Source organism: Myotis nattereri, assembly GCF_964212035.1.
Source record: "Myotis nattereri genome assembly, chromosome: 19".
NCBI classification, from domain to species: Eukaryota; Metazoa; Chordata; class Mammalia; order Chiroptera; family Vespertilionidae; genus Myotis; species Myotis nattereri.
Window position 1 is genome coordinate 15130759 of NC_138095.1, and position 27632 is coordinate 15158390.

Genomic DNA, 27632 nt, shown 5'->3' on the forward strand with positions numbered 1-27632 from the left:
TGAGCCACACAGGCCAGGCCCCCTTGCAATTTTTATTGGTAAAATAATCCAGCTGGTTTACCCTATAATTTTCTTTCGTCTGAATTTGTTGATTTTATTACTATGGTACAGTTTCATCTTTCCTCTATCCTTTGTGTTTTCTGTAAATATATACATTCATGATACTAGTCCTGTGTCAATTAAATGTGCTTCATATAAGCATTTAAAATCATAAATTTTCCTCTAAGTACCACTTTATGCCACACATTTTCATGTGTTGTATTTTTGTTATCTGTGTCAAATGGTTTTCTAATTTCTTTATGATTTATTTTTTGACCCAGGGGCTATTTAGAATTATGTTTCTGAATTTCAAAATTAGGACTTGTTTTTAAAAACTTTTATTGAGATAATTTATATACCATAAAATTCACCCTTTAAAATGTACCCTTCAGTGGTTTTTAGTATGTTCACAAAGTTGTGCAACCACCACCACCACTGTCTAATTCCAGAACATTGACATCACTTCGGAAGAAACCTTTTACCCATTAGTAGTCATCACTTTTTCCCCCTGCAGCCCCTGAGAAACACTAATTTCTGTCTGAATTGATTTGCTTATTCTGAACACTTAATAGAAACAGAATTATATAATTTTGTGCCTGGCTTCTTTTACTTAATGTTTTCAAGGTTCATCCATGTTGTATCAGTACTCCATTCCTGTTTATGGCTGAATAACATTTCATTGTATTTTATTGTTCAGTCAATGGACATCATAGTCTTAAATGTAAAATAAAAGACCATTAAACTTTCAGAAATAACATAGGAGAAAATCTTCAAGATCTAGTCCTAGACAAAGCATTATTATTCTCTGTCTAAGAGACACAAAAATATCATCCATAAGAGGAAAAACAATTAAACTTCATTGAAATGAAAAAACACACACACATTTGCTGTTTTTAGACCTATTAGGATAAAAAGGCAAGCTACAGAATGGGAAAATGTTTGCAAACCATGTTGTAGCATGTTTCAAATCGGATTTTGTTCCTTTCAAGGCTGCATAATCATTTCATTGTTTTTGTATACCATATTTTATTCATCCATTGATCCTTTGATGGACATTTGGATTGCTTATACCTGTTGGCTATTGTGAATAATGCCGCTACGAATGTGGGTGTGCAAATACCTATTTGAGTCTCTGCTTTCAATTCTTTTGGTTATATCCCTAGAAGTGGAATTGCTGGATCATATGGTAGTTGTATTTGTAATTTTTTGAGGAACCATCCCGCTGTTTGCCACAGAGACTGCATCACTTTACATTCTCAGCACCTAACCAGAATCTCCTACCCAGGCATCTGCTCATCTGTAGGCCCCTACAGCTTTCACAAGAGGTGCTTACTGCTTCTCATGGGTTTTTCAGCCTAAGATCGGAGCTGTTCTGCTTCTCCCTACCTGAGCTCTGGAGTTGATTAAAACAGGGTGGTCCTCAGGCAGCCCCCACACAGATTAGCACGTTGCAAACAGGGTCTGCTCCATTGGGTTGGGGGCAGTGTATTGGCAGTTGGACCACTGCCACCTTCTCTAGAAAAGGGGGTGGAGCAAGGATGAGTAAAAACACCATGAAACTTCCTACCATGTTTAGGCTTTTTCTTGATTGGGGGTTCATTTGTTTGCTGTAGACCTTTGACTTTTCTAGCATTCCTACTAAATTATTTTCTCCGATCTTTAATTAAAAAAATATTTCCACAGGGAAAAGAGAGCCTGGAGTTACCTAGTCCATCATCTTGATGATGTCGCTCCTCCTCATTGCTGGGCTTTTGGTTGGAATTCTACTAAATTCTATCAACTTTGGGAGAATTGTCAGCTTTCCTGTGGTAAGTCTTCCAATTCATGAACACAACACGTCTCTCCATTTCTTAAAATATCTTTGACTTCTTTCATCAGCATGTGTAGTTTTCAGTTTATACAGCCTATGCATATTCATTAGATTTATATCTACATTAGAGGCCCAGTGCACGAATTCGTGCACAGGTAAAGTCTGGCCAGCCCAGCCCCAACTGGGGCAGATCAGGGCCGGGCCTGTCAGGAGGAGGTGACGAAGGGAGGTTGGCTGGCCAGCCCACACTGATTGGGCTCAGCAGGGCTGGGCCGGCTAGGGGGAGGAGCCATGGGCGATTGGCTGGCGGGTCCCGCCCCTGGTTGGGGTGGGAGGGATTGGGGGCGGGGCTGGCCATGGGGAGGGGCTGTGGGCAGTGGGCCAGCTGGCCCCACCCCCAAGTGGGGTGGGGGTGCCGATCAGGGGTTAGCAGCTGGGGGAGGGGTGGTGGGAGGTTGGCCAGCCAGTCCCACCCCCGATTGGTGTAGGGGGGTGATCAGGGGTGGAGCTGGCTGGGGGGAGGGGCCTCAGGCCAATCGGGGTGTTGGGGGCCCATTGGGGGTGGGGCAGGCCGGGGGGAGGGGCTGCAGGAGGTTGGCCGACCAGCCCACCCCCATATCGGCAGTTTGCTGGCTGCAGTGGGCATCATAGTGACTGGTCGTTCTGGTCGTTCTGGTGTTCCAATCACTGGCTTTTTAAATATATATAGATAGTTCTCTTGTTGTAAGCCATTGGGAAGGATAGTGTGTTTTAGTTTGGGTGTTTAAGTGTTCATTGCTAGCATATAGAAGTACAATTGATTTTTGTACATTAATACTGTGTTCTCTGACCTTGCTGGACTAACTAAGAGTGTTTTTCTGGATTTCTTCAAATTTCCTACATGGAGCATCATGCCATCTGCTAATAGGGACAGTTTCATTTCTTCCTTTCTGATCTTTATGCCTCTTACTTCCTTTTCTTTCCTTACTGCACTGACTGGAACTTATGTTGATTAAGATTGTTCCCAGGCTTAGAGAGAAATCATCCTGTTTTTTATCATTATGGATAATGTTATTGGTAAGGTGTGTTTTTAAGTTGAGGAAACTCTCGTCTGTTTCAGTTTTTCTGAGAGTTTAACGTGAATGATTGTTGAATTTTTGTAAATGTGTTTTTCTGTGTGAGTTGATATGATAAACTTATTTTTCTCCTTTAGCCTGCTCTTATGGGCTACATTGAGTTTCAAATATTGAGCCAGCTTAGCACCCACAAATAAACCTCATGGTGTATAATTCTTTCCACATCATACTTAATTCCATTTGATAGTATTTATTCAGGATTTTTTTGTCTGTATTCACGAGAGATACTGGTCTATAGGTTTTCTTTCTTTCTATTTTTGTGTGTACTATGTTTGTCTGGTTTTGGTATCAGGGTAACATTAGTTTCTTAAAATGAGTTGGTAAGTGTTCTCTCCCCCTGTGTTTTCTGGAAGAGATTGTGTAGAATTGGTGTTAATTTTTCTTTAAACATTTGGTAGAATTCTCAAGTGAAAACATCACAGCCTGGAGATTGCTTTTGGGGGAATTTCTAGATTATAAATTCAATCTACACTAATAAAAGAGAAAAATGGTAATTGGCGTACGACGATACCCTTTTCATTGGCTAATCAGGGCTATATGCAAATTAACTGCCAACAAGATGGTGGTTAATTTGCATATGTAGGCACAATGCAGGGAGGCGAAAGGGAAAGCAGGAAGAAGCCCCCTGCCACTGACAGTGATTGGAAACCCAGGGGGGAGCTAAGAGCTGGGGGGCAGGGCAAAGGCGGCCCTGGGGCCGCCTTTGCCCTGCCCCCCAGCCATGATCGGAGAATCAGGTGCCTTTTCCGCCCTGGCCAGTGATAGCAGGAAGTAGGGGTGGAGCCAGTGATGGGAGCTGGGCACGGTCGAAGCTGGCAGTCCCAGGAGCTAGGGGCCCCTTGCCTGGGCTTAAAGCGAAGCCCACGATTGCGGGGCTGCTGCAGCTGTGGGTCCCCGCTGCCCGGGTCGGACGCCTCAGCCAGAGGCATCCTGCAGAGGCAGGGGCGGAGCCCACGCGATCGCGCCCCCTCCCCGCCCCCCTCCCCTCCCGCTGCCACTGCAGGTCCCAGCTGCCCGGGCCGGACGCCTAGGCCAGAGGCGTCAGGCCTGGGCAAGGGGCCGATCCTGTGATTGGAGGGTGATGGGGGTCAACGTCTGAGGGCTCCCAGTATGTGAGAGGGGGCAGGCTGGGCTGAGGGACACTCCCCCCCCTCCCACACACACCCAGTGCACGAATTTCGTGCACCGGGCCCCTAGTATTTTTAATAATTATGAAACTATTTAAATTACTCATCACATAATGAGCAAGTTGTGGTAATTTGTGTTTTTCAAAGAGTTGGTTTCTTTAACTAAATTGTCAAATTTATGTGTGTAGAGTTGTTTATAGTATTCCCTTAGTAACTTTTTGAAGTCTTCAGAATCTCTTTGTATCTTTTTTTTTTTCTTTGTCAGTTTTGCTAGAGGTTTAATTGATCTTTTCAAGCAACCAGCTGTTCCTTTTATTGATTTTTCTCTATTTTTCTGTTTTCAGTATTACTGATATCTGCTTTTATCTTCATTACTTCCTTCTGCTTCCATTGGGTTTATTTTGCTTTTCATTTTCAAGGTTCTTGAAGATGGGAACTTAATTGACTTGAGCCTTTTTTTCCTTTTCTAAAGTGTGCATTTATTGCTATAAATTTCCCCCTCAGCACTGCATTAGCTGTGTTCCACAAATGTTATATTTTCCTTTTCAAAAGTATATTTTTTATTTCCTTTGATGCTTCCTCTTTGACCTGTGAATTTAGAAATATGTTCCTTAATTTTCAAGTCATCTATATGATTTCAATTCTCTTATTGTTGAAGTGTGTTCTATGGCCCACTATATGATCTGTTTTCTTGTATTTTCCATGGGCACTTGAGAAGAATGTATAAACTGTAATGGGGTAGGGTGTATAAACATTGATTAGATCCTTTTGGTTTATGGTATTTTGAGTTCTATATCTTGGCTAGTTTTCTGTCCAGTTGTTTGTATTTGTTGCTTATTGCTGCTGTAACAAATTACCATGCATGGGCTTAAAACAACATAAATTTATTATCTTCCACTTTTGTAAGTCACAAGTGTGTGACACGTGACTCTGTGGGTTGAGATGAAAGTATTCGCCAGCCTGTGGTCCTCCGTGGAGGCACTTCCTTGCCTCTTCCAGCTTCTGTGGGCTGCCTACAGTCCTTGGGTCATAGTGCCCTTTCTGTATCTTCACAGCAGAGACAGAGAATATAACACTGATACCAGGCGAGAGGGGCTATGATAGCATTTCCACTTGCCCCTCGATGGCTGAGACAATCCAGTAACGTCGTGTATGAGGAAAAGATTTAAGCATTATGACCTGCTATATATTTATACAGCACTAGATAAAAAGGAGTCATTTTATTATGATTATGTTAAGAGTAGACTCTTGAAGACTAAACACTGTCAAAGAAGGGGTGAAGTTTGGACCCCATGATAAGTAGAAGGGGATGGGGTTCCTATAGGGAGTCAGAGAGGGACCCCCTCTCTGTTTAAGCTTGTAAAACGTTAGTACCGACTTTGTATTCCTCTTTGTGGTCTCTGCCCTGGGGGATCCCTTCACTTTGACGCATGTGTGGAACGGTTTAAAAATGCATCTGTTTCCGTGTGTGACGTGAAGGACAATCAGGCTGACCCTGCAACTGACGGAAAAGAAATCTGTCTGGAGTCTGTATTCTTTAACCATGTGGGATTTATTGAAAAACAAAAGAATGTTGAGAGATGGATTTGGGGAACAGAGAAAACAGGGGGCAGAGATGAGTGGGTAGGAGAGGCATGGTGTGGAGCATCCAGTCTGACACTCAGGCAGAGGCACATGCGACGAGCTGTTGACTGGGAAAGAAACCAAATATAAACTGGGCCCAGGTGGTGGGTGGAGGATTTTTGCTGCCTGAGTCAGAGCCAGCAGCAAGGAAGAGCACCAGCTTCTAGGTCTTGTTGCAGAAAGATGCATCCCGACAGCAGATGAGTTGCATCCTGGTTCCATGGGAGAAGAGGCTCATCGATGGGCACATATTCTCACATCCCTGAACCATGAATTCAAGTTTTCCACCTGAAAGAAGCAGAAACAGACTGTAGTGAGTGAGCAGAAGCCTTCATCCCGTGGTCCCCAGTGTCCTCATGCTGGCACGAGTGAGACCTCCCGTTCCATTCGCCTCTGCTAGGCCCTTCCCTCCATCTCTTGCCCACTCCCTCTATTGAGGGACCGAACGAACTACAAGGGAAGTTAGGCAATGTGGTTTACAGGATGGAAGTCACCAAGATCCCTTATTTTGGGGATGAGGGTAGAGAGGGATAGCTGTATACTCTGACAGTTCTGCAACCTATGGGCACAGACTGGTAGACAATTGTTTATTCATTTATTCAGTATTTACTAAATACCTACCATGTGCTGGACATTGTGCTACGTGCTAGGAATATATAGCCATGAACAAGATAGACACAGTCCTAAGCTTACAGTCAATGACTCAAGGGGCAACTCCTATTTCTTTAATAAGAAGAGACAGTCATTCTTTCTGCCTCCTTTAAGACCTGCTGGGAAGGGACTCTATCTCTCCATCAGTAGAGAGATAAGATTTTGAAAGGATAAGGTGTTGTTGAATTTCCAAGTTTCTGGGAAGCACAGCTTGATTCCTCTGCAGGCCCCTGTCCCCTCCCTGCCACCAAACTACTCTCCATAAATACTCAAGTTGGTCGATGTGTTTGCTGGCAAAGATCGCCTCATGAAGTCCCCACTATACCTTCAAAGATCTTCTTTAACATGCACTGCTGGGAATTCTGAATGGTGCAGGATCCCTCTCCACGAAGACATTTTGCTTCACTATTCATATAAGAGCATGTGTGGCAGTTTATCGCTGGGCCTGAAAATGTAAGATAAGCCCTGATGAAATTCTCTTGGGTAGCCTTGAGTCACACCACGGGGGATGGATGATGGGCAACTTGTAGCCTGGACACAACACATTTCATTTCTTGGTTCTTGTTGGGGATCTGAGGGCCCTGTGTCTCATAGAGCATATTCTTTCTTCTCTACCAGTGAAATCCCTTCATTCTTTCTGCTTCATCTATGATGTTCATTGCTGATGAATCCCAAATTTATCTCTCTGATACTGACTTTTGCTCCAATTCATATCTCCATTGACTTCCTGGGCATTTATAATTAGATGTCTATTTATAGGTCTGCCGTGTCTAACAATAGGAGCAAAGAAGAACTTATTACATGACTGACGCCCTTTAGTACTCTCCTCCACTCTCTCACTTACCCACAGGCACAAACCCTTGGAGTAAAATTTGACTAATAAGCTACGTTAGAATGCTCTCATTTTGCTAACCCTATAAAGCAGTGGTTCTCAACCTTCTGGCCCTTTAAATACAGTTCCTCATGTTGTGACCCAACCATAAAATTATTTTCGTTGCTACTTCATCACTGTAATGTTGCTACTGTTATGAATCGTCATGTAAATATCTGATATGCAGGATGGTCACAGGCGACCCCTGTGAAAGGGTCGTTCAACCGCCAAAGGGGTCGCGACCCACAGGTTGAGAACCGCTGCTATGAAGAGTCTGTACCGTTCTTCATTTTCAAGTCGACCTTTATGAGAAGGTCAGTTTGTCACAAAGGGCATTCTCTTTGAAAGGCTTCTCTGTTGCCTTTTGGACTCTCTCCACTGCCAATTCCCTAGTTAAGGAAGCATAAGAAGTGGGAAAAAAAAAAAAAATAGGGCTTTGGAGTCAGACCTAAGTTTGAATCCAAGGTTTGCTATTTTTTAACCATGTGATGTTAGTCTCCCTTCTCTCATCTGAAAATTTGGGATACTACTACTTATGCAATGGGGTGAAATATGAAGTATTTATGTCTGGTAATAACTTAAGGCCTCAAACCTTTGATCTAGTTTTCAATTCCTCGAACAACCCATTTTTAGTAAGAGCCAAAGAATTTCCATTGTCCTGGGAACTTATTTCTGGATCTAACAGAATGTCTTCATGCCTTACTTTTTGTGTTCAAACAAACAAACAAACAAAAACTCACACCAAAGCCACCAGCTTGGAAGCTAGGTATTTCTCTCTTTTAAAAAAAAAAAAAATATTTTTATTGATTTCAGGAAGGGAGAGGGAGAGTGAGAGATAGAAACATCAATGATGAGAGAGAGAATCATTGATTGGCTGCCTCCTGCACTCCCCCCACCTCCCCTAATGGGGACCAAGCCTGCAACCCAGAAATGTGCCCCAACTGGGAATCGAACCGTAACCTCTTGGTTCATAGGTCGCTCAACCACTGAGCCATGCTGGTTGGGCTAGATAGCTCTTGACAGGGTTGCATTCTAACAGTCTGTGAAGAGGCAGGTTTAGCACGAAGCTCTTGAAGATTAGTCTTCCAGAAGCCTCTTCCATGGGAGCTGTGAGCATTTGTAGTCACAAGTTCTTATGTAAAGTGGGGTTGGAGGGCCTGCTGGCCTCTTGCATTTGTGTTATATTTCTTAAAAGAGGACCTTCCTAATGGGTTCGCCTGTAGAGAGAGTCCCTGGGAGAATGGTTTGCAGAGTGTTTGTGAACTATATTCTCTCTTCTACACGCTTGGGTCCCTCAATGTGTTGCCTCCTTCCCAACCGAAGGCGAGGCCTGGCACCCATCAGACGTGGCTCACCTGCACTGGTTGCCGCTGGGCTGCCTGAAGGCTGTTCACCCGAAGCCTGTTCCCCCGAAGGCTGTTCCCCCGAAGGTTGTTCCTTGGCGGCCAGTTCAGTCACAGCTTGTTCAGCGGCAGCTTGTTCAGCCGGAGCGTGTTCAGCCGGAGCCTGTTCACCTGGAGGTGGTTCCCCTGCAGCCTGCACACCTGGAGGCGGTTCACCGGGAGCGTGTTCACCCGCAGCGTGTTCACCTGCAGCGTGCTCCCCCACACCGGGCTCACCTGAAGGGTGCTTACCTGAACTGTGCTCCCCGGAAGCGCGTCCAACTAAAGCGTGCTCGAATGCAGCCTGCTTGCTGAAAGCGTCCCGGCCTGAAGAAGTGTCAAAGAAAGCCTCGCGGTCTGAAGGGGTTGCAAGTGAAAAGGGCTCACCTGAAAATTGCTGGACGGAAGCTTGATGATTCAAAGAGCCAGGAGGCTCATCCAGCTGACTTGGTGCTCCTGGATTGGAGAAGGAACAGAAACAAAAGATGAGGAGGAGGAGGAGGGAATGCGTGTCCGGGGTAAAGACTACTTCCCTGTGGAGGAAGGGTCCTAGGCTTCCTGTGGGCCTGTATCAGGCAACGGAAGGTATTACAGATGCTGGAGGAAGCCAGCTAATTATACACAACGGAATGCTACTCAGCCATAAGAAAAGACGGAAGACTGCCATTTGAGACAGCATGGATGGATGGACCTTGAGAATATTACGCTAAGTGAAATAAGTCAGTCAGAATAAAAGTGAAGAACCATCTGATTTCACTCATCTGTGAGATATAAAACTGGAACTTGTGGACACAACAGTGTGGTGCTGCCAGAGGGAAGCGGGTGGGGGATGAAGGGGGTCTAATATATGCTGATGGAAAATGATTTGACTTTGGTGGGCACACAGTGCAATATACAGATCTCGGTATCATAGAAATACACACTTGAAACCTATATGATCCTATTAACCAATGTCACCCTGATAAATTTAATTAAAAAATAAATGTCTACTGAACACAAACATTACCAGATGGAATTAAGACACCTTTATTTGGCAATTTCAACTTCTTTCCTGCACTCAATCCCCTATCTATGTGGGTTGGAGACTCAAAGCAAAGTTGCCATCTATCTTAAGGTAAAAACATCCTTTGCTTATATATCTGAACTGAGATTCCTCGTGACATAACATTTACACCCACTTCATGGAGTTGTCATGAGTAGTCAATAAGATAAATGGTGAAGTGCCTAGTCCATTGCTAAAGTGCTCAATTAAATTTTTTTTAAAATATATTTTATTGATTTTTTACAGAGAGGAAGGGAGAGGGATAGAGAGTTAGAAACAACCATGAGAGAGAAACATCCATCAGCTGCCTTCTGCACACCCCCTACTGGGGATGTGCCCGCAACCAAGGTACATGCCCTTGACTGGAGTCGAACCTGGGACTCTTCAGTCCACAGGCCGACGCTCTAGCCACTGAGCCAAACTGGTCAGGGCGTGCTCAATTAATTTTAGTTTCCTTTCCTCACTTACACTGGGAATTACAAAACTCTTAGCTGGGCATTCTCTTCTGGCCAGTCTCTTCTGCCTTTAGTCCATTTCATCAATGACTGTAGACAGATATTCCTTAATTATGACTTTCATTTTATCGAGTGAAGCACCCAATAGAATTTGAGTATTACTCTTTGAATTGACTGAGTAACCCAGAGGAGGGAGAGCAAACTACAATGACTGAGTTATTAACCTAGTGCCAGTGGTTGGCAAACTGCGGCTCGAGAGCCACATGCGGCTCTTTGGTCCCTTGAGTGTGGCTCTTCCTAAGCCTTAGGAGTACCCTAATTAAGTTAATAACAATGTACCTACCTATATAGTTTAAGTTTAAAAACTTTGGCTCTCAAAAGAATTTTCAATCGTTTTACTGTTGATATTTGGCTCTGTTGACTAATGAGTTTGCCGACCACTGAAAAGCTGAGAGGAATTACAAGATCTTTCAGACAGGTAGCCTAAGGCCCCAAAGTCCTCTAGCTCTGTAAGAGTTCTGACTCATTCATTCACTCTGGGTGATCTGAAGTCCTTAAAATCAATGACTTCCTGGAAAAACTAAGCTCATAGTATGTGGATAAAGGAGGAAAGGAAAGACTTAATAAGGCTTTTAGGAGGTTTTTATTTTTAAAAGGTTGTTACAGAATTATCTGCTTGACTGGTTCTTCAATAGTTAACAGAAGCTTTAACAAAGAGATATTTGTACTATAGAAAGGAAGCTTGAAAAAGTACACTGATTTCTTAGTCATCCTTATAGTTTCTGAGTCACTGCTTTGCCGTGGGGCTGACATATATTACCACCTGGTAGCTATGAATCTATGTTTCTGAGTCAACCTTTGAAAATCTAAAAAGACCAAAAACAAAATGTCTGAGAACTGACGTTACAGGAAAACACTTTGTCATTTAACCACCAGCTCAGAGTTCATGGCCTCTCTCTTCTCCCGGAGGAAGGAGGAGGGAACACAGCCCACCATGAATGTGGGTCCTAAAGAGGAAATACAGACACCTGGAAGGCAGGAAAGAGAGATGTGCCAGTAAACTCTGGCCCCAGCCCTGCTGTGTCCTGACACGGCTTTCTGGCACTTTCATTCCCGCCTCCTAGTAGCTTTCCTTGCTACATTAACGGCACATGGATCTCTTGCGTTCAGTTCACAGGAACAAGCCTTCATTAGACTTCCATAGAAGCCTAGACCTATCTTCTCATCTCACAGAGCATCAGGTACAAGTATCGAGTGGCTGAACGAAGTAGGAACAGTGGGCTCCTCTGACGGGAAAGCCATAACTAGGAGTCAACTGGCTCAGAGTTGAAGTGGTTTAGCTCTTCCTCATTATGAGTCAGACTGATTTCGGTAACTAAGGTACCGGTCTTTCTTCTTCAAGGGTTGAAACACCTTAAGATCTACCCGGAGCTAAGGTAGAGGACTCACCTCTGGCAGATCCAAGCAGATAAAGACTCATGAGCAAGAGAAACTTCATCTGGATTTTGGGAAAGAGGGAACCCTGGTGGAGGGCCCCCGAGAGCTGTGAAGAGAAACTGAGCAGAAGCTCCCAGTGCTGAGTCACTGCTTCTGGGAGTTCTAGAACCTCAGCATCAACCCATGTTTGCTAACAATGGGCTGTGCTCTGAGGTTCTCCAACAACCCATCAAACGGTGCCAGTGCGGGTTATGTGTTTGCCACGTGCCAGGCGGTGTGTTGGGGCCCTCTGCCCTATTTTAAAAAATCTTATTGTCAAAATAACATATAGCCTTTGTAATAAAATTTAAAAGCTATATCCTCTCTTCTTCAAGTGTTCTTGGGAGTGAAGTGTGGCTGACTGGTTATTTTCTCTTTGGCTCTCTAAATCAGCCCTTCATTGACTCTGTACCCCAGAAGGCTGACCTCTATTAACTTGATTTCCTGAGTGCTGATTGGGTTTGGATTCAGATTGGATTTAGCCAATGGAAGATTGGAGGGAGGAAACAGACACACACACATACAGAGGGAGAGGGAGGGAGGGAGAGAGGAGAGAGAGAGAGAGAGAGAGAGAGAGAGAGAGAGAGAGAGAGAGGAGAGAGAGAGAGAGACAGAGAGAGAGAGAGAGAGAGAGAGAGAGAGAGAGAGAGAAGAAGAAGAAGAAGAAGAAGAAGAAGGAGGAGGAGGAGGAGGAGGAGGAGGAGGAGGAGGAGGGGGAGGAGGAGGAGGAGAAGGAAAGAAAGAAAGAAAGAAAGAAAGAAAGAAAGAAAGAAAGAAAGAAAGAAAGAAAGAAAAAGAAAGAAAGAAAGAAAGAAAGAGATTGAGATTGAAGTACTTGTTATTCCTATTCCTACCATTCTTTCCATGATGGAGCTTCTGTGGGTGTCCTCTCCTTCATGGTTCCAGCTCTCAGCCAGGCTATTGTAACATGTTTTTCTTCCCCTGCCCCCTTAGGCCTAAGGACAATGATAGTTTCTTTCTGTGCTAAAATCTGGATGCCCCAACTCCCTTTCCTTCCTTCCTTCCTTCCTTCCTTCCTTCCTTCCTTCCTTCCTTCCTTCCTTCCGTTTCCTTAACCCTGCCCACTTCTGTAAATAGTCTCATCATAAAGGTCTATATCAACCATGGTTTTGGCAGGAAGCAGATGGCAAACTCAAGTGGGTAACGAGAGAATTTACATGCTGTGGGCACAGAAAAGGGATCAACCAGGGATAGTGGAAAGCTGTGCCTTGAGCTGTATGTTCTTTCTCAGGAGTAGCCAAGCTGAGGGGACAGATGCAGTGAGGCATCCCCCTGGTATAAAGCTGGAACTTTGGGGGAACTGGGTGGTAGAGAGCCCCCAGCCTTCATCTACTTCTTCCCTGCCTGCCTCTCTTGGACCACAGTGTGCTGGATCTAGAGTAGATGATATTCACCACTCTATAATTATCTGTTCAATGTGTGTTTCCTCCATTAGACTCTAAGCTCCTTGAAAGTAGGTCCCTGCCTGAGTCACTGTTGTATCCCCAGGACCTTAGCAGCATATTTGCCACATTAAAGGTCCATAATACATTTTTTTCTGAATGAAGGAATGAATGAATTGCCTTTTCTGGGCCTCTCTCTGCCTCCTGGACGAGAATCTATACAGAGCATCTAGAATGGGCTGGCTGAGGATCCTGGGTCAGTTGGAGAAGCAGGATCACCAGGTGACAAAAGCTGCAGAGGAGGCCTACCCAGGAGGACAAAACTAGGATTGAGCTGGAGGACAAAATCAGAGGCTGGGCTCATTTGGAATAAAGAAGAATATGAAAAAACACGCTACCAATAGTTCCTTTCTTCCATGCAGAGTAAGTTCGGAGAAACAACTATGAGGTCACATTGAGTCAGACTTTTGATGCCAGAAGCAGTGGAAATTAGTGGAAAGGAAGAGGCGCTGTGGTCTACACCACCCCCCAGTTTAAAGTTTAGCAGCACCCCTCTTTGCAATTAGTATTCCTTTCCGGGTCATCCCTGTCTCACCCCTCCCCCATATTGAGAGACAGGACCTTAAAGCCTGATTGTTCTCTCCTTAAACCCTGTGCTCCAACTTTTTCCTCCCTCTTTTTTTTTTTTTTAGGTTAGTTTTATGGGACTATAGCCCAGTCCCACTCACGGTGGCTTTCCCTGAGTTCTACTTTGGAAATCTCTTTCCTATGACAAGCAGCCTGGCACTTCTAAGCCAAACCTGTGAGTGCCTGAGCACACCGTATAAGAAAGCATGATGATGGAGAATTCACTGTGGAACTTGGAGCATTCTGGAACTAAGACATCCAGAGGTGCTCCAGCCCCGCCTCCTTCCTCTGCCAATCTCTTTCGTCTTAATGTTCCTGTTCCAGTGCCCCTAAATCAGTGGTTCTCAACCTTCTGGCCCTTTAAATACAGTTCCTCATGTTGTGACCCAACCATAAAATTATTTTCGTTGCTACTTCATAACTGTAATGTTGCTACTGTTATGAATCGTCATGTAAATATCTGATATGCAGGATGGTCTTAGGTGACCCCTGTGAAAGCGTCGTTCAACTGCCGAAGGGGTCGCGACCCACAGGTTGAGAACCGCTGCAATGAACACAAGTATCAGCCAGCTCAGCCCCTGTAATGTTCGTGGCCTGGCTCAAATAGGTGAGCTGAGCCAATCAGAGTCTTTTCCCAGGAATTTGCCATTGAAACACAGAAAGACAGAGACAATTCGCCAAAAGTCATTTAGCCTCATGTGCTGAGACCGCTATTTGGGGCCAAAAGGAGGGTGAGCAAGCTGAGAAGTCCAGGAGACGGTAACAGAGAGAAAAGAACACAGAAGAGATGGGAGACACCTTGCCTCATTCAGTAAACCTTAACTAATGGGAAATTACATAGATGTCCACGCAGGGAACACACACCACCCGGACTGGGCCACCTGGAGACCTGAACACATCTGTGACCTGAGATGGGGTTCTGGCTACACGGCCTTGCTAGTTGTAGTTACCTTGTAGGACTTCGTTTCCTATAGTCTTCCTCCCTATGCCCCTACTGCTCTTGTTCTAAACTCACTTTCCTCTATTCCTTCTATTTTGAGACTTCTGCTTGCTCACAACTCCTGATTCATAACTTTTGCTTACTCACAGCCTCTGAATGTTCATTACATCTGCTTACCCTTGACTTCTGAGGCGTGCCTTTGTCTATCTTTTGATCCTAGTGTTCGTTGTTGACTCTTCTCACATTTGGTTTTCTTTGTTAATCCCACCCCCCTGAGGATATTTTTCCATTGATTTTTAGGGAGAGTAGAAGAGAGGGAAAGACAGATAGAAAAATCGATGTGAGAGAAACACATTGATTCGTTGCCTCCTGCACGATCGCCGACTGGGGCCTGGGCCAGGGAGGAACCTGCAACCAAGGTACATGCCCTTGCCCTTGACCGGAGTCGAACCCGGGACCCTTTGGTCTGCAGGCCGAGGCTCTATCCACTGAGCCAAACCGGCTAGGGCTCACATTTGGTTTTCAAGAGAGAATCTCAGTGGTCTAACCTCTCACCCATCTCTTTTGCACAAAATTCCAATGCCAGGCTACCTCATAGGCCATTTGTGTGATTCACATGGCCAGAATGGAGGGTATCTGTGATCCCTAGCATGGCGATCCCCATGAAAAGACCTAGGAAGGGGTTGTAGCCATGGCAACCATTTTCAGGCTTCCCAAAAGTCAGAGGGGGTGAGGGTGCAGTAAAATTGGAAGGCATGTTGCTTCCCCTGGGCAGTGCTACCATCAGGACCTTTTGCAACCTGTCCCCACATGTACTTCCTTAGGCTCATCTTTCTGCCCCACCCCCTCTCAATCTGCATCGCAAGCTCCCTCCCAAGCCACAGGCATACACAGCTGCCAGTTTTTTCCTGAGTATGCAGCATGCTCTGCACATGCATGGTTCTCTCCTCTCTTTTCCTGAAATCATACTGCTCTACCTCATCTTCCTGATGAGAATGAATTCTCAACTCTTCACACACTCCCTGGTTCGTCTTATCCATGCCAGTCTCCACCTACAAATGGAAGACTTCCTGACTATCCATCTGGCCCGCAGACACCTGGCACAGGGGCCGGGTGTGGAGGGACTGTGCCAGGATGAGACTGCTCTGCCCCACGAGCTGGGCCTGGGCCGGAACTGAGGCTGCTCTCTGCAACCTCCCTTAGGGACTGATGGTAATCGATGTTCCTTCGGAGAAGTCAGCATCCCTTCCTGGCCTCCTGCTATGTGCTGGTTCCTGGAACAGGCTGTTGTCCTGACCTGGTCAAGCACGTACTAGTAATCTCCCCTCCGTGGTGGCAATCCCATTCGATACCAGTGCCCATGCCTGTCTCCCCACCTTTACCCTGTGTAACCGCTGGCACCCACCGAGCGGTGCCAGGTTCCATTTTTGTCTCCCATTCACCTAAGACACTCCTTGTATGTAAGTTTCCCTTAATAAACTCGTTAATGACCAGACTGGAGGCGTCAGACTTTTTCTTTCTTTCTTGTTTTTCCTTGCCCTCCACTTACCAAGGTAGATTTTTTTGTCTCAGAGCTTTCTCCTGGGTCTGCATGTACAAGCACAGGGTCAACCGAGCCTGAAGATCTGGGTTCGATTCTGCCATGTGTCCTCTTTGTCACTTGGGACCGATGACTTCCTTTTAGTTTTCTCATCAATAAAATGGAGACCATAATGACACCTATATAGGCCCGTGTTTGAGAGTCAGCCGGAAGAACCTTGTCTGGCATATGGCAGTCTCTCAATGTCGCGTGTTGTTCTGGGATGGAGTGTGTGTCAACCTCCTCAGACTTCAGAGCTGGGCTGGGAGTGTTGTACCCTGTGGAGCTGGCCCCCCATTTCAGAGTGTTTCCTGTTCTTTCTTAAGCTGGGGGAGGAGGACCATGCAGAAGGGGTGGGGGGATGTATTTGCTCTTGAAGTCTTGCACTTGGGGAAGGGTGGACCCCACGTTATGGGATGTGCCGAGGGCTGCAGAGGAGCCTGAAGACAAAGCTACAAAACATTTCCCTCAGATCAGTGTTTTAAAATGACATTTATCGCCCCAGCTGGTTTGGCTCAATGGATAGAGCGTCGGCCTGCGGACTGAAGGGTCCCAGGTTCGATTCTGGCCAAGGGCACATGTCTGGGTTGCAGGCTCGATCCCCAGTAGGGGGCATGCAGGAGGCAGCCAATCAATGATTCTCATCATTGATGTTTCTATCTCCCTCTCCCTTTCTGTCTAAAATCAATAAAATAGATTTTTTTTAAAATGCCATTTATCAAGCGACAAACAAACAAAAATCTCTGTCTTGTCTGGAATGCAGCCTGCCTGAAAAATAAGACTAAATTTGCTATTCGGGGTTCAGTGTGTTATTAGCAACAGTCTAGGCCCGTGATTGGCAAACTTTGGCTTGCGAGCCACATGCGGCTCTTTGGCCCCTTGAGTGTGGCTCTTCTTAAACCTTAGGAGTACCCTAATTAAGTTAATAACAATGTACCTACCTATATAGTTTAAGTTTAAAAAATTTGGCTCTCAAAAGAAATTTCAATCGTTGTATTGTTGATATTTGGCTCTGTTGACTAATGAGTTTGCCGACCACTGGTCTAGGTGCATATCCGTTCCCATGAAATCAGGAGATTGCCATAGCTGGACTCACACGTTTAGGGACGAGGTCCCATAAGTAAGGAAGATCATGTGTTGTGAGCCCCACCCAGGTTCATCTCTCACCTGAATCTCCCAAGTCCCGGGGCTGAGTAAGGCAGCCACAATTCTCCCATTTAAGAGCTGGTAGGGCCAGTGAGGGGTTCGGGAGCTCCATGCCCTCAGGCCCTGGGGAAGGGCAGCCGTCCCTCTGCCTGGGCTCCTATTGGCTGCTCCTCCCGTTATAAAGCCGGACAGGTTCTCAGGGGTTGGTGCCTGCAGCGAGCTCTGTTTTACCTTCAGCTACTGCCCTGTCCTGGGGCAGAGATGGGGACCAGCCTTTCACCTCGGCTGCTGTTGCTGCTGCTGGGCCTCTCCTTGCTTTTGGGATCCCTGCAAGGTGAGCCCCTCCAGGGCATCTGGGGGGACCCTGGGTACTGGGTTTAGGTGAGCAGACTCACTGGGGTGCTGTGGATTGAGGGGCATGGGGACACAAGTAGCAAGACATAAGGACCTACCCTCAACATCAGAGGTGACTGCAGCCTTCCCCCCACCCCACTCTACCCCCCACCCCCCCACCCCCCCACCCCCGCCTCGGCTTCCTCCCCTTTGCTGCTTCCACTTTGGGCCCCACTCTGCTCCTCCTCCCTTTCTTCTTCCCCCTCTTGTCCTCCTTTTACTTAAGCCTCCACCTCCCTTCCAGCTCATTTCTAACCTTGATGCTCCCCAATTCCTCACTGAGAGCCTTACATTTGAGTATAAAGACAGTCTTTTGTCGGTGGACGGTGGACGGTGGACGGTGGTCGGTGGATGTGGGCTCCTACGGAGAGGACTGGGAGGAATGACATGGGCGTTACAGGTGGGGTCAGGCAGACTGCCGGGTAGAACTTGACCTGTTCCAGCAGCACAGTCCACCCCTGGGAGGTGAGGAAGACCCTGTCTGTACTTGGGCACAAGCCCTGCACCCAGAGAAATCCATGCCTCCTCCCTGGTCCCTCAGAAGTCACCCGCTTTCTGCATGCATCAGGTGGGGCCGTCAGTGTCCTGTCATTGTCATTGTGCGGCCTGCGTCCAGGCCAGGGGCTGTGCTCTCCCTCCTGACCTGCAGGAGGTAATGGGCAGGAAGAGCCTCATGGTGTTGGTTTTGCCTTTTCAGCTCTAACGTGTTTCAAGTGTGATCTACTCAACGCCACTGGTGTCTGCGAGCGCGGGGAAGGGTCCTGCCAGGCCCTGGGCAGCCAGGAGTGCTTCCTGAGGAAGGTGTATGAAGGTAGGTGGGCCTGAGCCGCCTCCGGGTGCACTTGGCCCCACCTTGAGGGCGGTGGCTCTCTCAGGAGCCCTGGGGGCAGAGGCAGAGGGAATTTTTTTCCCCTAAGAAGTTGGGGAAGTGTCTGGGTCTGGTGCTGGATGGCCTCTGACCCTTGACCAGATAAAGAGACTTGTCTGGAGACAAGTGCTTGTGGGGGAGCCCCTGGGTCCTTGTGTCGTCCCCACACACACTCGGGGAGGACAGGAGTTGGACTATAAATGCTGCGGGAGCTTGTTTATGGTATCGATTTGGGGGACGGGAGGCCCTGCTGAGGGCAAGATTAGGGGCTGGGGGATGGATGGCTCCTGGCAGTCTGACTTCTTGGAAGCAATGTGCTGTTTGCTGCTCCACATTCATTGAATCACGTATTTTTTTTAAAAGTTATTTTTTGCCTCTTATGTGGTGAACACGTGTGCTTGGAGGCCACAGATCAGAGATCCCTGTGTGTGTTTTTGTCTTTCTTCCTCTCCAGATGACAGGTTCCGGTATGGATACCAGGGCTGCAGGGACCTGTGCATCTCCATGTCTATCTTCAAACCAAATATTCGAGTGGATAGCGAATGCTGCCATGACGTGTCGTTCTGTAACCGGCTTTAGGGACCTGGCCCCTCCTTGCTCCGATCTGCTGTTCACTAGCCTGGGCCTCCCATGTAGCCCCTTTTTATACCCCTGTAGCCTCTCCCCGTCCCCAAACCTGCTCCTACTCAGCTACAGGCATTGATGCTTCAACAGCTTAACCCACCAGATGGAAGCTTTCTCCTGCCCCCGACCCTTGCTGCTCCCTCTCAGATCCTTGTCCCTCCTGTTCCTCCCTTTCTCCCTCCCTTCTTCTCCCATCACTGGCTGCGCATAGCAAGACCCATCATCCTCTTTTCAAAAAATATTTTCTGATTGCTAACCCCTGAATTAGGAGCTGATCGTAGCGCAAAGAATAAGATCTGGTCCCTCCCGTCAATGAGCCTTCAGTTTAGTGGCTCTTATTCTGCCAGGTTGACCAGGGTCATCATAGTGGCTTCAATCTTGCCTTCCTCTTATTCACAGGTCTTAGGGCTGGAAGCTTTAAACACACACACACACACACACACTCTCTCTCTCTCTCTCTCTCTCTCTCTCTCTCTCTCTCTCTCTTTCAGTCTTTCCCCCTTTCTACTGTTTAGCTTTTCCCCTAATAAATTTCATACATTATACTGGTTGGTGTGGCTTGGAATTTTTGTTTTTATGTGTGTTTCTTAATTGTCACCCAAGGATATTTTCCCATTAAGTTTTAGAGAGAATGGGAGGGTGAGAAAAGGGGGAGGGTGGTGAAACATCGATGTGAGACACATCAACTGGTTGCCTCCCGCCTGCGTCCTTAATAAACCCTGATCCAGGCTGGGGATGGAACCGGCAACCCAAGTACATGCTCTTGACTGAGAATCGAACCCGTGACCTTTCAGACCCTTGCCCTTCCCAAGCCTGAGATAAGAAAATCATCTTAACGAAGAAGTTCTCTCTCTCCCCACTGCTAACACACACTTGCCTCATTCATATGTGCGTTCTGGGGGCAGACTGTGCTGGCCTGAGCACAGTGCCAGCCGGGCACAGACTAAGCTAGCTGATCAGGACAGAGAGGGACTGAACCAATAATGCAAAATGTCCGGACACTGGCCCTATTCCTGGGCCTGATGAAGACAAGATTGGACTTCTTTCAGAGCAGGATGGACGGAGTTGGGACATTGGGAACCTGGGGGCAGCCTTCTATTTTCACCCACATAAATCTTACCAACAAACCTCATCCTCCCTTGTGGGTCCCTGGAAATGCTTTCCTCAAGACACTCCAAGAACCCCACTTCTACCAGCAGCAAGTAGACCTCACAACCCATCATATCACGCAAGAACTTACCTCGTTTACATTTTCAGATATCTTTCCAGGCTTTTAAAAGCTGACATAGGTCATGATATGTATCTCTGTGCATATTTAAATTATATATATATATATATTTACATATGTTAAAAATTATATCTTACTTTTTTCTATGATGCATCATGAATATCTTTCCAACTGTACATCTATAGTATGTTATCATCTTTCATTGGTTGCATTATAGTGCATCCTCTGACCTATAACATTAACTTAATAAGTTCTTATAGTTATTTAGATGATTTTCAATAATATCAAGCTTTCACTCATGTGGGATATAAAACTTAAACTCAGACACAGACAACAATATGGTGGTTACCAGAAGAAGATGGTGGTGGGGGTAGTAAAGGGTAAAGAGGACCAAATATATGGTGACAGAGATGATTTGACTTTGGGTGTGGGACCACAATGCAATAATCTGATCATGTATCATGTGCACTTGAAACCTATATAATCTTATCAACTAACGTCACCACAATACATTTACTGAAAAATAATATATATTAAGTCATCATTGTCATACAGTAAGATTCATGCTTTTTAGGGGTACAGTTCCCTCAAATATGATCAGTTGTGTGTGTGTGTCTATGTTGTTGTTTTCTGGTGATAGATCTGATTATAATACAATTGGCAAAAAGGAATTTGCTTTTCTGTAACAATATTTTAAGATCAGAAGAATTACAAATGAAAATATTGTATCATGACTTTATAGAATCTTTGAGTTTTATATAATCTACTAGAGGCCCGGTGCACAAAATTTTGTTCACTCGGGGGGCGGGGGGGGTCCCTCAGCCCGGCCTGTGCCCTCTCGCAGTCTGGGACCCCTTGGGAGATAACGACCTGCTGGCTTAGGCTTGCTCCCGGGTGGCAGAGGGCAGGCCCAATCCCTAGGTGGAGCCCCTGGTTGGGTTCAGAGCAGGGCCGATTGGGGAGTTGGGGCGCCGCCCCCTATCACACTCAAGGCAGGGCCAATCAGGGGGTTGGGGCGCTGCCCCCTGTCACGCACAGAGCAGGGCCCATCAGGGGGTTGGGGAGCTCCCCCCTGTCACACACAGAGCAGAGCCCATCAGGGGGTTGAGGAGCTCCCCCCTGTCACTCACAGAGTAGGGCCGATAGGGGAGTTGGCGCACTGCCCGCTGTCACACACAGAGCAGGGCGGATCAGGGGGTGGGGCACCACTCTCTATCATCCACAGAGCAGGGCCAATCAGGGGGTTAGGGCGCCGCCACTCTCACACTCAGGGCAGGGCTGATGGGGAGGTTATGGCTCTACCCCGCCACACACAGAGCAGGGCCCGTGGGGTGAGGGGGTTGGGGTGCCGCCGCACCCTGTCATACACAGAGCCGCAGGGTGATCAGGGGTTTGGGGATCTCCCCCCTATCAGGCACAGAGCAGGGCCGATCAGGGGATTGGGACGCCTTCACCTGTCATGAACAGAGCAGGGGCAATAGGGAGGTTGTGGCCCCGCCCCCTGTCACACACAGAGCCGCAGGGCGATCAGGGGGTTTGGGCGCTGCCCCCTGTCACACTGATCCCGGTGCCGGGAGGCCTCTCAGCTCCGCTGATCCCGGTGCTGGGAGGCATATTACTCTTTTACTATATAGAATAGAGGCCTGGTGCATGGGTGGGGGCCGGCTGGTTTGCCCTGAAGGGTGTCCTGGATCAGGGTGGGGGTCCCCACTAGGGTGCCTGGCCAGTCTGGGTGAGGGGCTGAGGGCTGTTTTCAGGCTGGGACTGAAGCTCCCAACTGCTCCTTTTTTCTTTTTTCTTTTTTTATTCTGAGCCAGCTTTAGCTCTGAGGCTCCAGCTCTTAGGCCTCCGCTCCTGAAAGCAGGTATCTGGTTTGTTTCGGTTCTATCATCGAAACTCTGTATCAACTCCAGCTCTGAGATCCCAGCCGGCTGAAAGCTGGTTTCTGGGGTTTTGTTTAGCGTCTATATTTGTTACAGTGTTTGAAACTGCAGGCGGGGAACGTTGGAGTCCTCTGTCACTGAAGCAAGCAAGACTCATGTTAGTTTTAAGCTGCCTGGCTGCAGGCCGCCATCTTGGCTGACAGTTAATTTGCATATCTTGCTGATTAGCCAATAGGAAGGGTAGCGGTCATACGCCAATTACCATGTTTCTCTTTTATTAGATAGGATTATACTCATTTTAGTAATAAAATGTATGTATACAAATATATCATAATTGTTATTTATTTATCTGGCAAAGCTTCCCATGTAGTTTTGGCATATCAAGTAGGTTTAATTAGTTTAGAATTTCTTTTTATAAGGAGTGAGTGAACAAATCTTTGAGGTATTCCAGGGGCCCACTGGAATACCTCAAAGCTATTTCCAGCTTTAAAAAGTTGTTTTAAATTTTGAATTTTAGGAAAGTTTTCAGACATACTTGACCAGAAAAGATTCTATATCATTGTGAAACAACATTAAATTATTCATAATTTTTATCTTTACCTTTTTCTTCTTCTTCCTTTTCTTAAAGAATACCTTTCAGCATTTCATATAAGGTTTGGTGGTGATGAACTCCTTTAGCTTTTTCTTATCTGTGAAGCTCTTTATCTGACCTTCAATTCTGAATGATAGCTTTGCTGGATAAAGTAATCTTGGTTGTAGGTTCTTGCTATTCATCACTTTGAATATTTCTTGCCACTCCCTTCTGACCTGCATAGTTTCTGTTGAGAAATCAGCTGACAATCGTATGGGTACTCCCTTGTAGATAACTGACTGTCTTTCTCTTGCTGCTTTTAAGATTCTCTCTTTGTCTTTTGCCCTAGGCATTTTAATTATGATGTGTCTTGGTGTGGTCCTCTTTGGATTCCTTTTGTTTGGGGTTCTCTTTGCTTCCTGGACTTGTAAGTCTATTTCTTTCACCAGGTAGGGGCAGTTTTCTGTCATTATTTCTTCAAATAGGTTTTCAATATCTTGCTCTCTCTCTTCTTCTGGCACCCCTATAATCCGGATGTTGGTACGCTTGAAGTTGTCCCAGAGGCTCCTCACACTATCTTCATATTTTTGGATTCCTTTTTCTTTTTGCTTTTCTGGTTGGGTCTTTTTTGCTTCTTCATATTTCAAATCGTTGACTTGATTCTTGGGGTCCTCTAGTCTGCTGTTGGATCTCTGTATATTATTCTTTATTTCAGTCAGTGTATGCTTAATTTCTAGTTGGTCCTTTTTCATATCCTTGAGGGTCTCACTAAATTTATTGGCGGTTGCTAGAAAATTCTTGAAAAACCTTGTAACCGTGGTTTTGAACTCTATATCCAGTAGTTTGCTTTTCTCCTTTTCTGTCATTTGTGATCTGTTTCTTTGTCTCCGCATTTTGGCTGCTTCCCTGTGTTGATAGAGTGGCTTTGTGTGCTAGGTGTCCTGTAGGGCCCAGTGGCTCAGCCTCCCCAATTACCTGAGGTGGACACTCTTGGTGCACCCCTTTGTGGGCTTTGTGCACAGTCTTGTTGTAGTTAAGCCTTGATTGTTGTAGGTATCACTGGGAGGAATTGACCTCCAGACCAATTGGCTGTGAGAATCATCTGTGTCTACAGTGGGAGAACTTCTGTGCTGAAGACACCTTTCTGGGGCAAGACTTGCTTCAGTGGGGCTTTGGTGCTCACTGAGTCTGCCCCCTGAGTGTGTCCCTTATGGATCTGAGGAGTTGTAATCTGGATGGTCCCAATCTGACCACTGGGTACGCTGGCTCTTGGATCTCTAAGGAGGTGCTAATTTAGCCTCTGTCTGAGGCTACCCAGCAGGAGCTATGGAGAGATCTGCAGATTCCTCTTCCTTGTTTGGGGTTTGGAGGTGCCCAGATGAGGCCCAGCTGTGAAGCAGTGCAAGCTGCTGTGGGGCCTTGGGCCGTCTTTTGGATGATCTGGGTCTCTCTGACCCAGCTGCAGCTTGTTAGGTAATTTTAGATCTCAAAGGGCCAACCCATTCATATGCAAAAGCCTCTGCTAGCAGCTTGGGTGGGGCAGGGTCTCATGGAGTCAACAGGGCGGAGCAAACAGCTATGGCTGATCCTCAGCCCTGTCCTAAGAGGCCCTGGGTCTCAGTGTCCTGTCTCAATGTCCTACCAACATTAAATTATTCATTTACTCAAAGTGGCAATAGAGGCATCAAACCTAAATATGTTAGCTATTGTTAGCAAACTTTTAGTTGTTAGGATTGGGAATATTGTTTTCTTAAGTAAGTAATCAAGGACCTGATTAAGACAAAAGAAAACAGAAAACAAATAAAACAGATTATTTGCCTTCCAAGCAGAGAATTTTTTATAACATTGTGTTGGGAGTAGAACAATCAATAGAGGAAAAACTTTTGTCTTTTTAAGAGAGCAAAAGAGAACATTTTTAACATTAAAATTTATTTACTTAAATGAATTTATTTCACTTAACCACAGATATACTTTCCTCTCTTAAGGTTCCTCTTCACATACCTTTCATAACTTTCCTCATCTCTCTTAGTTTTCCTCTTTTCAACTCATTCAGAAATAACCAACTTCAGGACAAACCACTTTCCTTCAAAAATATATCCTCAATTCAAAACCAATTTCTTTCTATTTAGAATTCTTTTTTAAAAAATATATTTTATTGATTTTTCACAGAGAGGAAGGGAGAGAGACAGAGAGCCAGAAACATCGATGAGAGAGAAACATTGATCAGCTGCCTCCTGCACTCTCCCCACTGGGTATGCGCCCGCAACCAAGGCACATGCCCTTGACCGGAATCGAACCCGGGACCTTCCAGTCTGCAGGCCGACGCTCTATCCACTGAGCCAAACTGGCTCCGGCTCTATTTAGAATTCTTAACTTTAGAAACCTTAATGCCTAGTAACAACTAAAAAGTAAGCAATCAATATTCTGTAGATTGACAAATTTATGAATACATTTCATAACCTTTAGAAACATAAGCTCATTCATTGGCAAATATATTCACAATTAAAAAACATTTTTAATAAAGCACAAGATAGATTCATTAACATCCAAATTTATTTCTTAGTTTTTCTGTAATAAAAACCAAGTGTAAGTAAATTTAGACTTGTCTAGTAATTAATGTTTTTAGTATTTTATGTTATTTCAAACTATGTAGCTATTCAATAATTTTTGTTATGTAACTCATCTTGGAAAACTCTTAAGTTTCAAGTGACTAATAGATTTTGGAAAACTATGTTTAGGTATATATAAAACAATTATCACTGAAAGGTTTTATCAAAAACCTTTTATTTTAAGTCTAACTAATTATTAGTTCTTAATAAATCTGTGAGAGTCTAAAGTCTCTTACAAACTCAGAGACTGAAAATAACCACTTAAGTGGTCTGAACATAAAAATTCCCAATTGGAAGTGAGTCATGGCGTGTAGTCATGTCCTAGGCCTGTAGCTTCCTTGACAAAGGTTAATCTTTACCTTCGGCGAGCCTGTCCATTGTTTTTTTGCATCTAAGATAACAGATCTTCATAATTTCCGAGCAGTCTTCTTTTCCAGACCCTTCAGGGCACAATAGCAGCTCCACCTCCAGAAGGCAGACGCCGCGCACAGTAGATTCTGGAGTGTGGGCTACGTGAGTAACTGAGTGACTTTGCTGAGCCAACCAGGCACCTTCCTGTTCAGCCTGCCTCTCTAACAGTGACAGTTGAATTCCAGGGGTCTCACAGTTCCCCAAGGCTACATCACCCCCATTATAATTATGCAGAAAAAAGGGGTGAGGAAGGAGTAGAAATGGGGTAAATTATAAATAAACCCATTATTGGAGCCTCCAAGGAGCTGCTTTGCTCTTCAGTAGTGTTATCTTACTGAAGAGACGCTGTTCGGTGCCAATTGAAGAATGATGATACTACATAATGCATAACGTGATATTGGAAAGGGACGTGTTATCCTGGGGGGACCTAGGAAAAGGGGGTGGGAAGGAAAGAAAAGAATGGGCTGGTCAAATTTTCCTGTGGGAATGAATGCTCCACAAACTTCCCAATGGTGTTTTCTAAGGCAAGCACAGTGGTGGGTCCTTTACTACGGAATTCTTTTAGCGCGATGCAACTGATCTATCTAGGCTGCTCACATGGACAGAACTTCTCTGATGGATTTATGGGATGTGGCCCCACCAGAACTCAGGAGCAGAGCTTAGCTCCCGAGGTCCTCACAAGGGGCATGCCAGTCTGGATGCAACTTCCCCATCAGGTTCACTCTGAACCACAGACAGGGTACTAGTAATGCAGTTAATGCACTTCCTATTGGGTTGCTGGAGCCATCAACACAGTCACTTCAGAGAACAGTTGATATATCCTATATAATAAAAGGGTAATATACAAATCCACCGAAAGGAGGAAAGACTGGCCGCTATGATGCGCACTGACCACCAGGGGCAGATGCTCAATGCAGGAGCTGTCCCCTGGTGGACAGTGAGCTCCCAGAGGGGGAGCGCCGCTCAGCCATAAGTAGGGCTCCCGGCTGGGGAGTGCAGCAGCAGTGGTGGGAGCCTCTCCCGCCTCTGCGGCAGTGCTAAGGATGTCCGACTGATGGCTTAGTATTAGTCAGACATACCCTGAGGGCTCCCGGACTGTGAGAGGGTGCAGGAGGGGCTGAGGGGACCCCCCGCCCCCACCTAGTGCATGAATTTTGTGCACCTGGCCTCTAGTCTTCTTATAAGGTTACAGGGGAACCAAGTTAGTAAATGAATCCAGGGTCAATTCATTCCCATTAAAGAAAGAACTGTCCCTTTGACCTTTGGTTGACTTTTTTAACTAGAGGCCTTGGCCTTTGCTGGCATAGATTTAACTTGTGTCTCTAAGTCAGCGGTTCTCAACCTGTGGGTCATGACCCCTTTGGGGGTCGAATGACCCTTTCACAGGGGTTGCCTAAATACATCCTGTATATCAGATATTTACATTATGATTCATAACAGTAGCAAAATTACAGTTATGAAGTAGCAACGAAAATAATTTTATGGTTGGGGGTCACCACAACATGAGGAACTGTATGAAAGGGTCGCGGCATTAGGAAGGTTGAGAACCACTGCTCTAAGTGGCCCATGCGTGATCTCAGATATACAAGCAGAGCCATTTCAGTCACACACCAGCTCCATGTGATTTGGCTGTAATTACATAGCCGTCACAGACATTTTCATCTGTCCTCAGAAGTATCCAGGTGGGTTGGCTCTGTGGGAACATTTCCTGGGCCTGGGTGGCAGCGAAATACCCACTGGCCAGTGTGCAAGAGGAAGC

General features: G+C 45.9%; 2 protein-coding genes across 2 annotated transcripts in view; one reads left to right on the top strand and one right to left on the bottom strand.

Annotated features, from left to right (window-relative positions):
- The window catches only part of CHEK1 (checkpoint kinase 1), a 29567-nt gene extending 19946 nt beyond the window's left edge, over positions 1-9621 (top strand). Inside the window, exons 13-14 of the mRNA XM_081113647.1 lie at positions 1723-1847; positions 8560-9621. The gene's annotated coding sequence lies outside the window, so the exon portion shown is untranslated. The remainder of the gene's footprint in view (positions 1-1722; positions 1848-8559) is intronic.
- ACRV1 (acrosomal vesicle protein 1) lies at positions 5878-11613 on the bottom strand (the record flags this gene model as incomplete). The annotated part of the gene is made up of 4 exons (XM_081113646.1): positions 5878-6002; positions 6691-6810; positions 8592-9074; positions 11565-11613. 4 exons carry the CDS (start codon positions 11611-11613, stop codon positions 5878-5880), a joined length of 777 nt encoding a protein of 258 aa, XP_080969772.1.
- Between the last annotated feature and the right edge of the window lie 16019 nt (positions 11614-27632).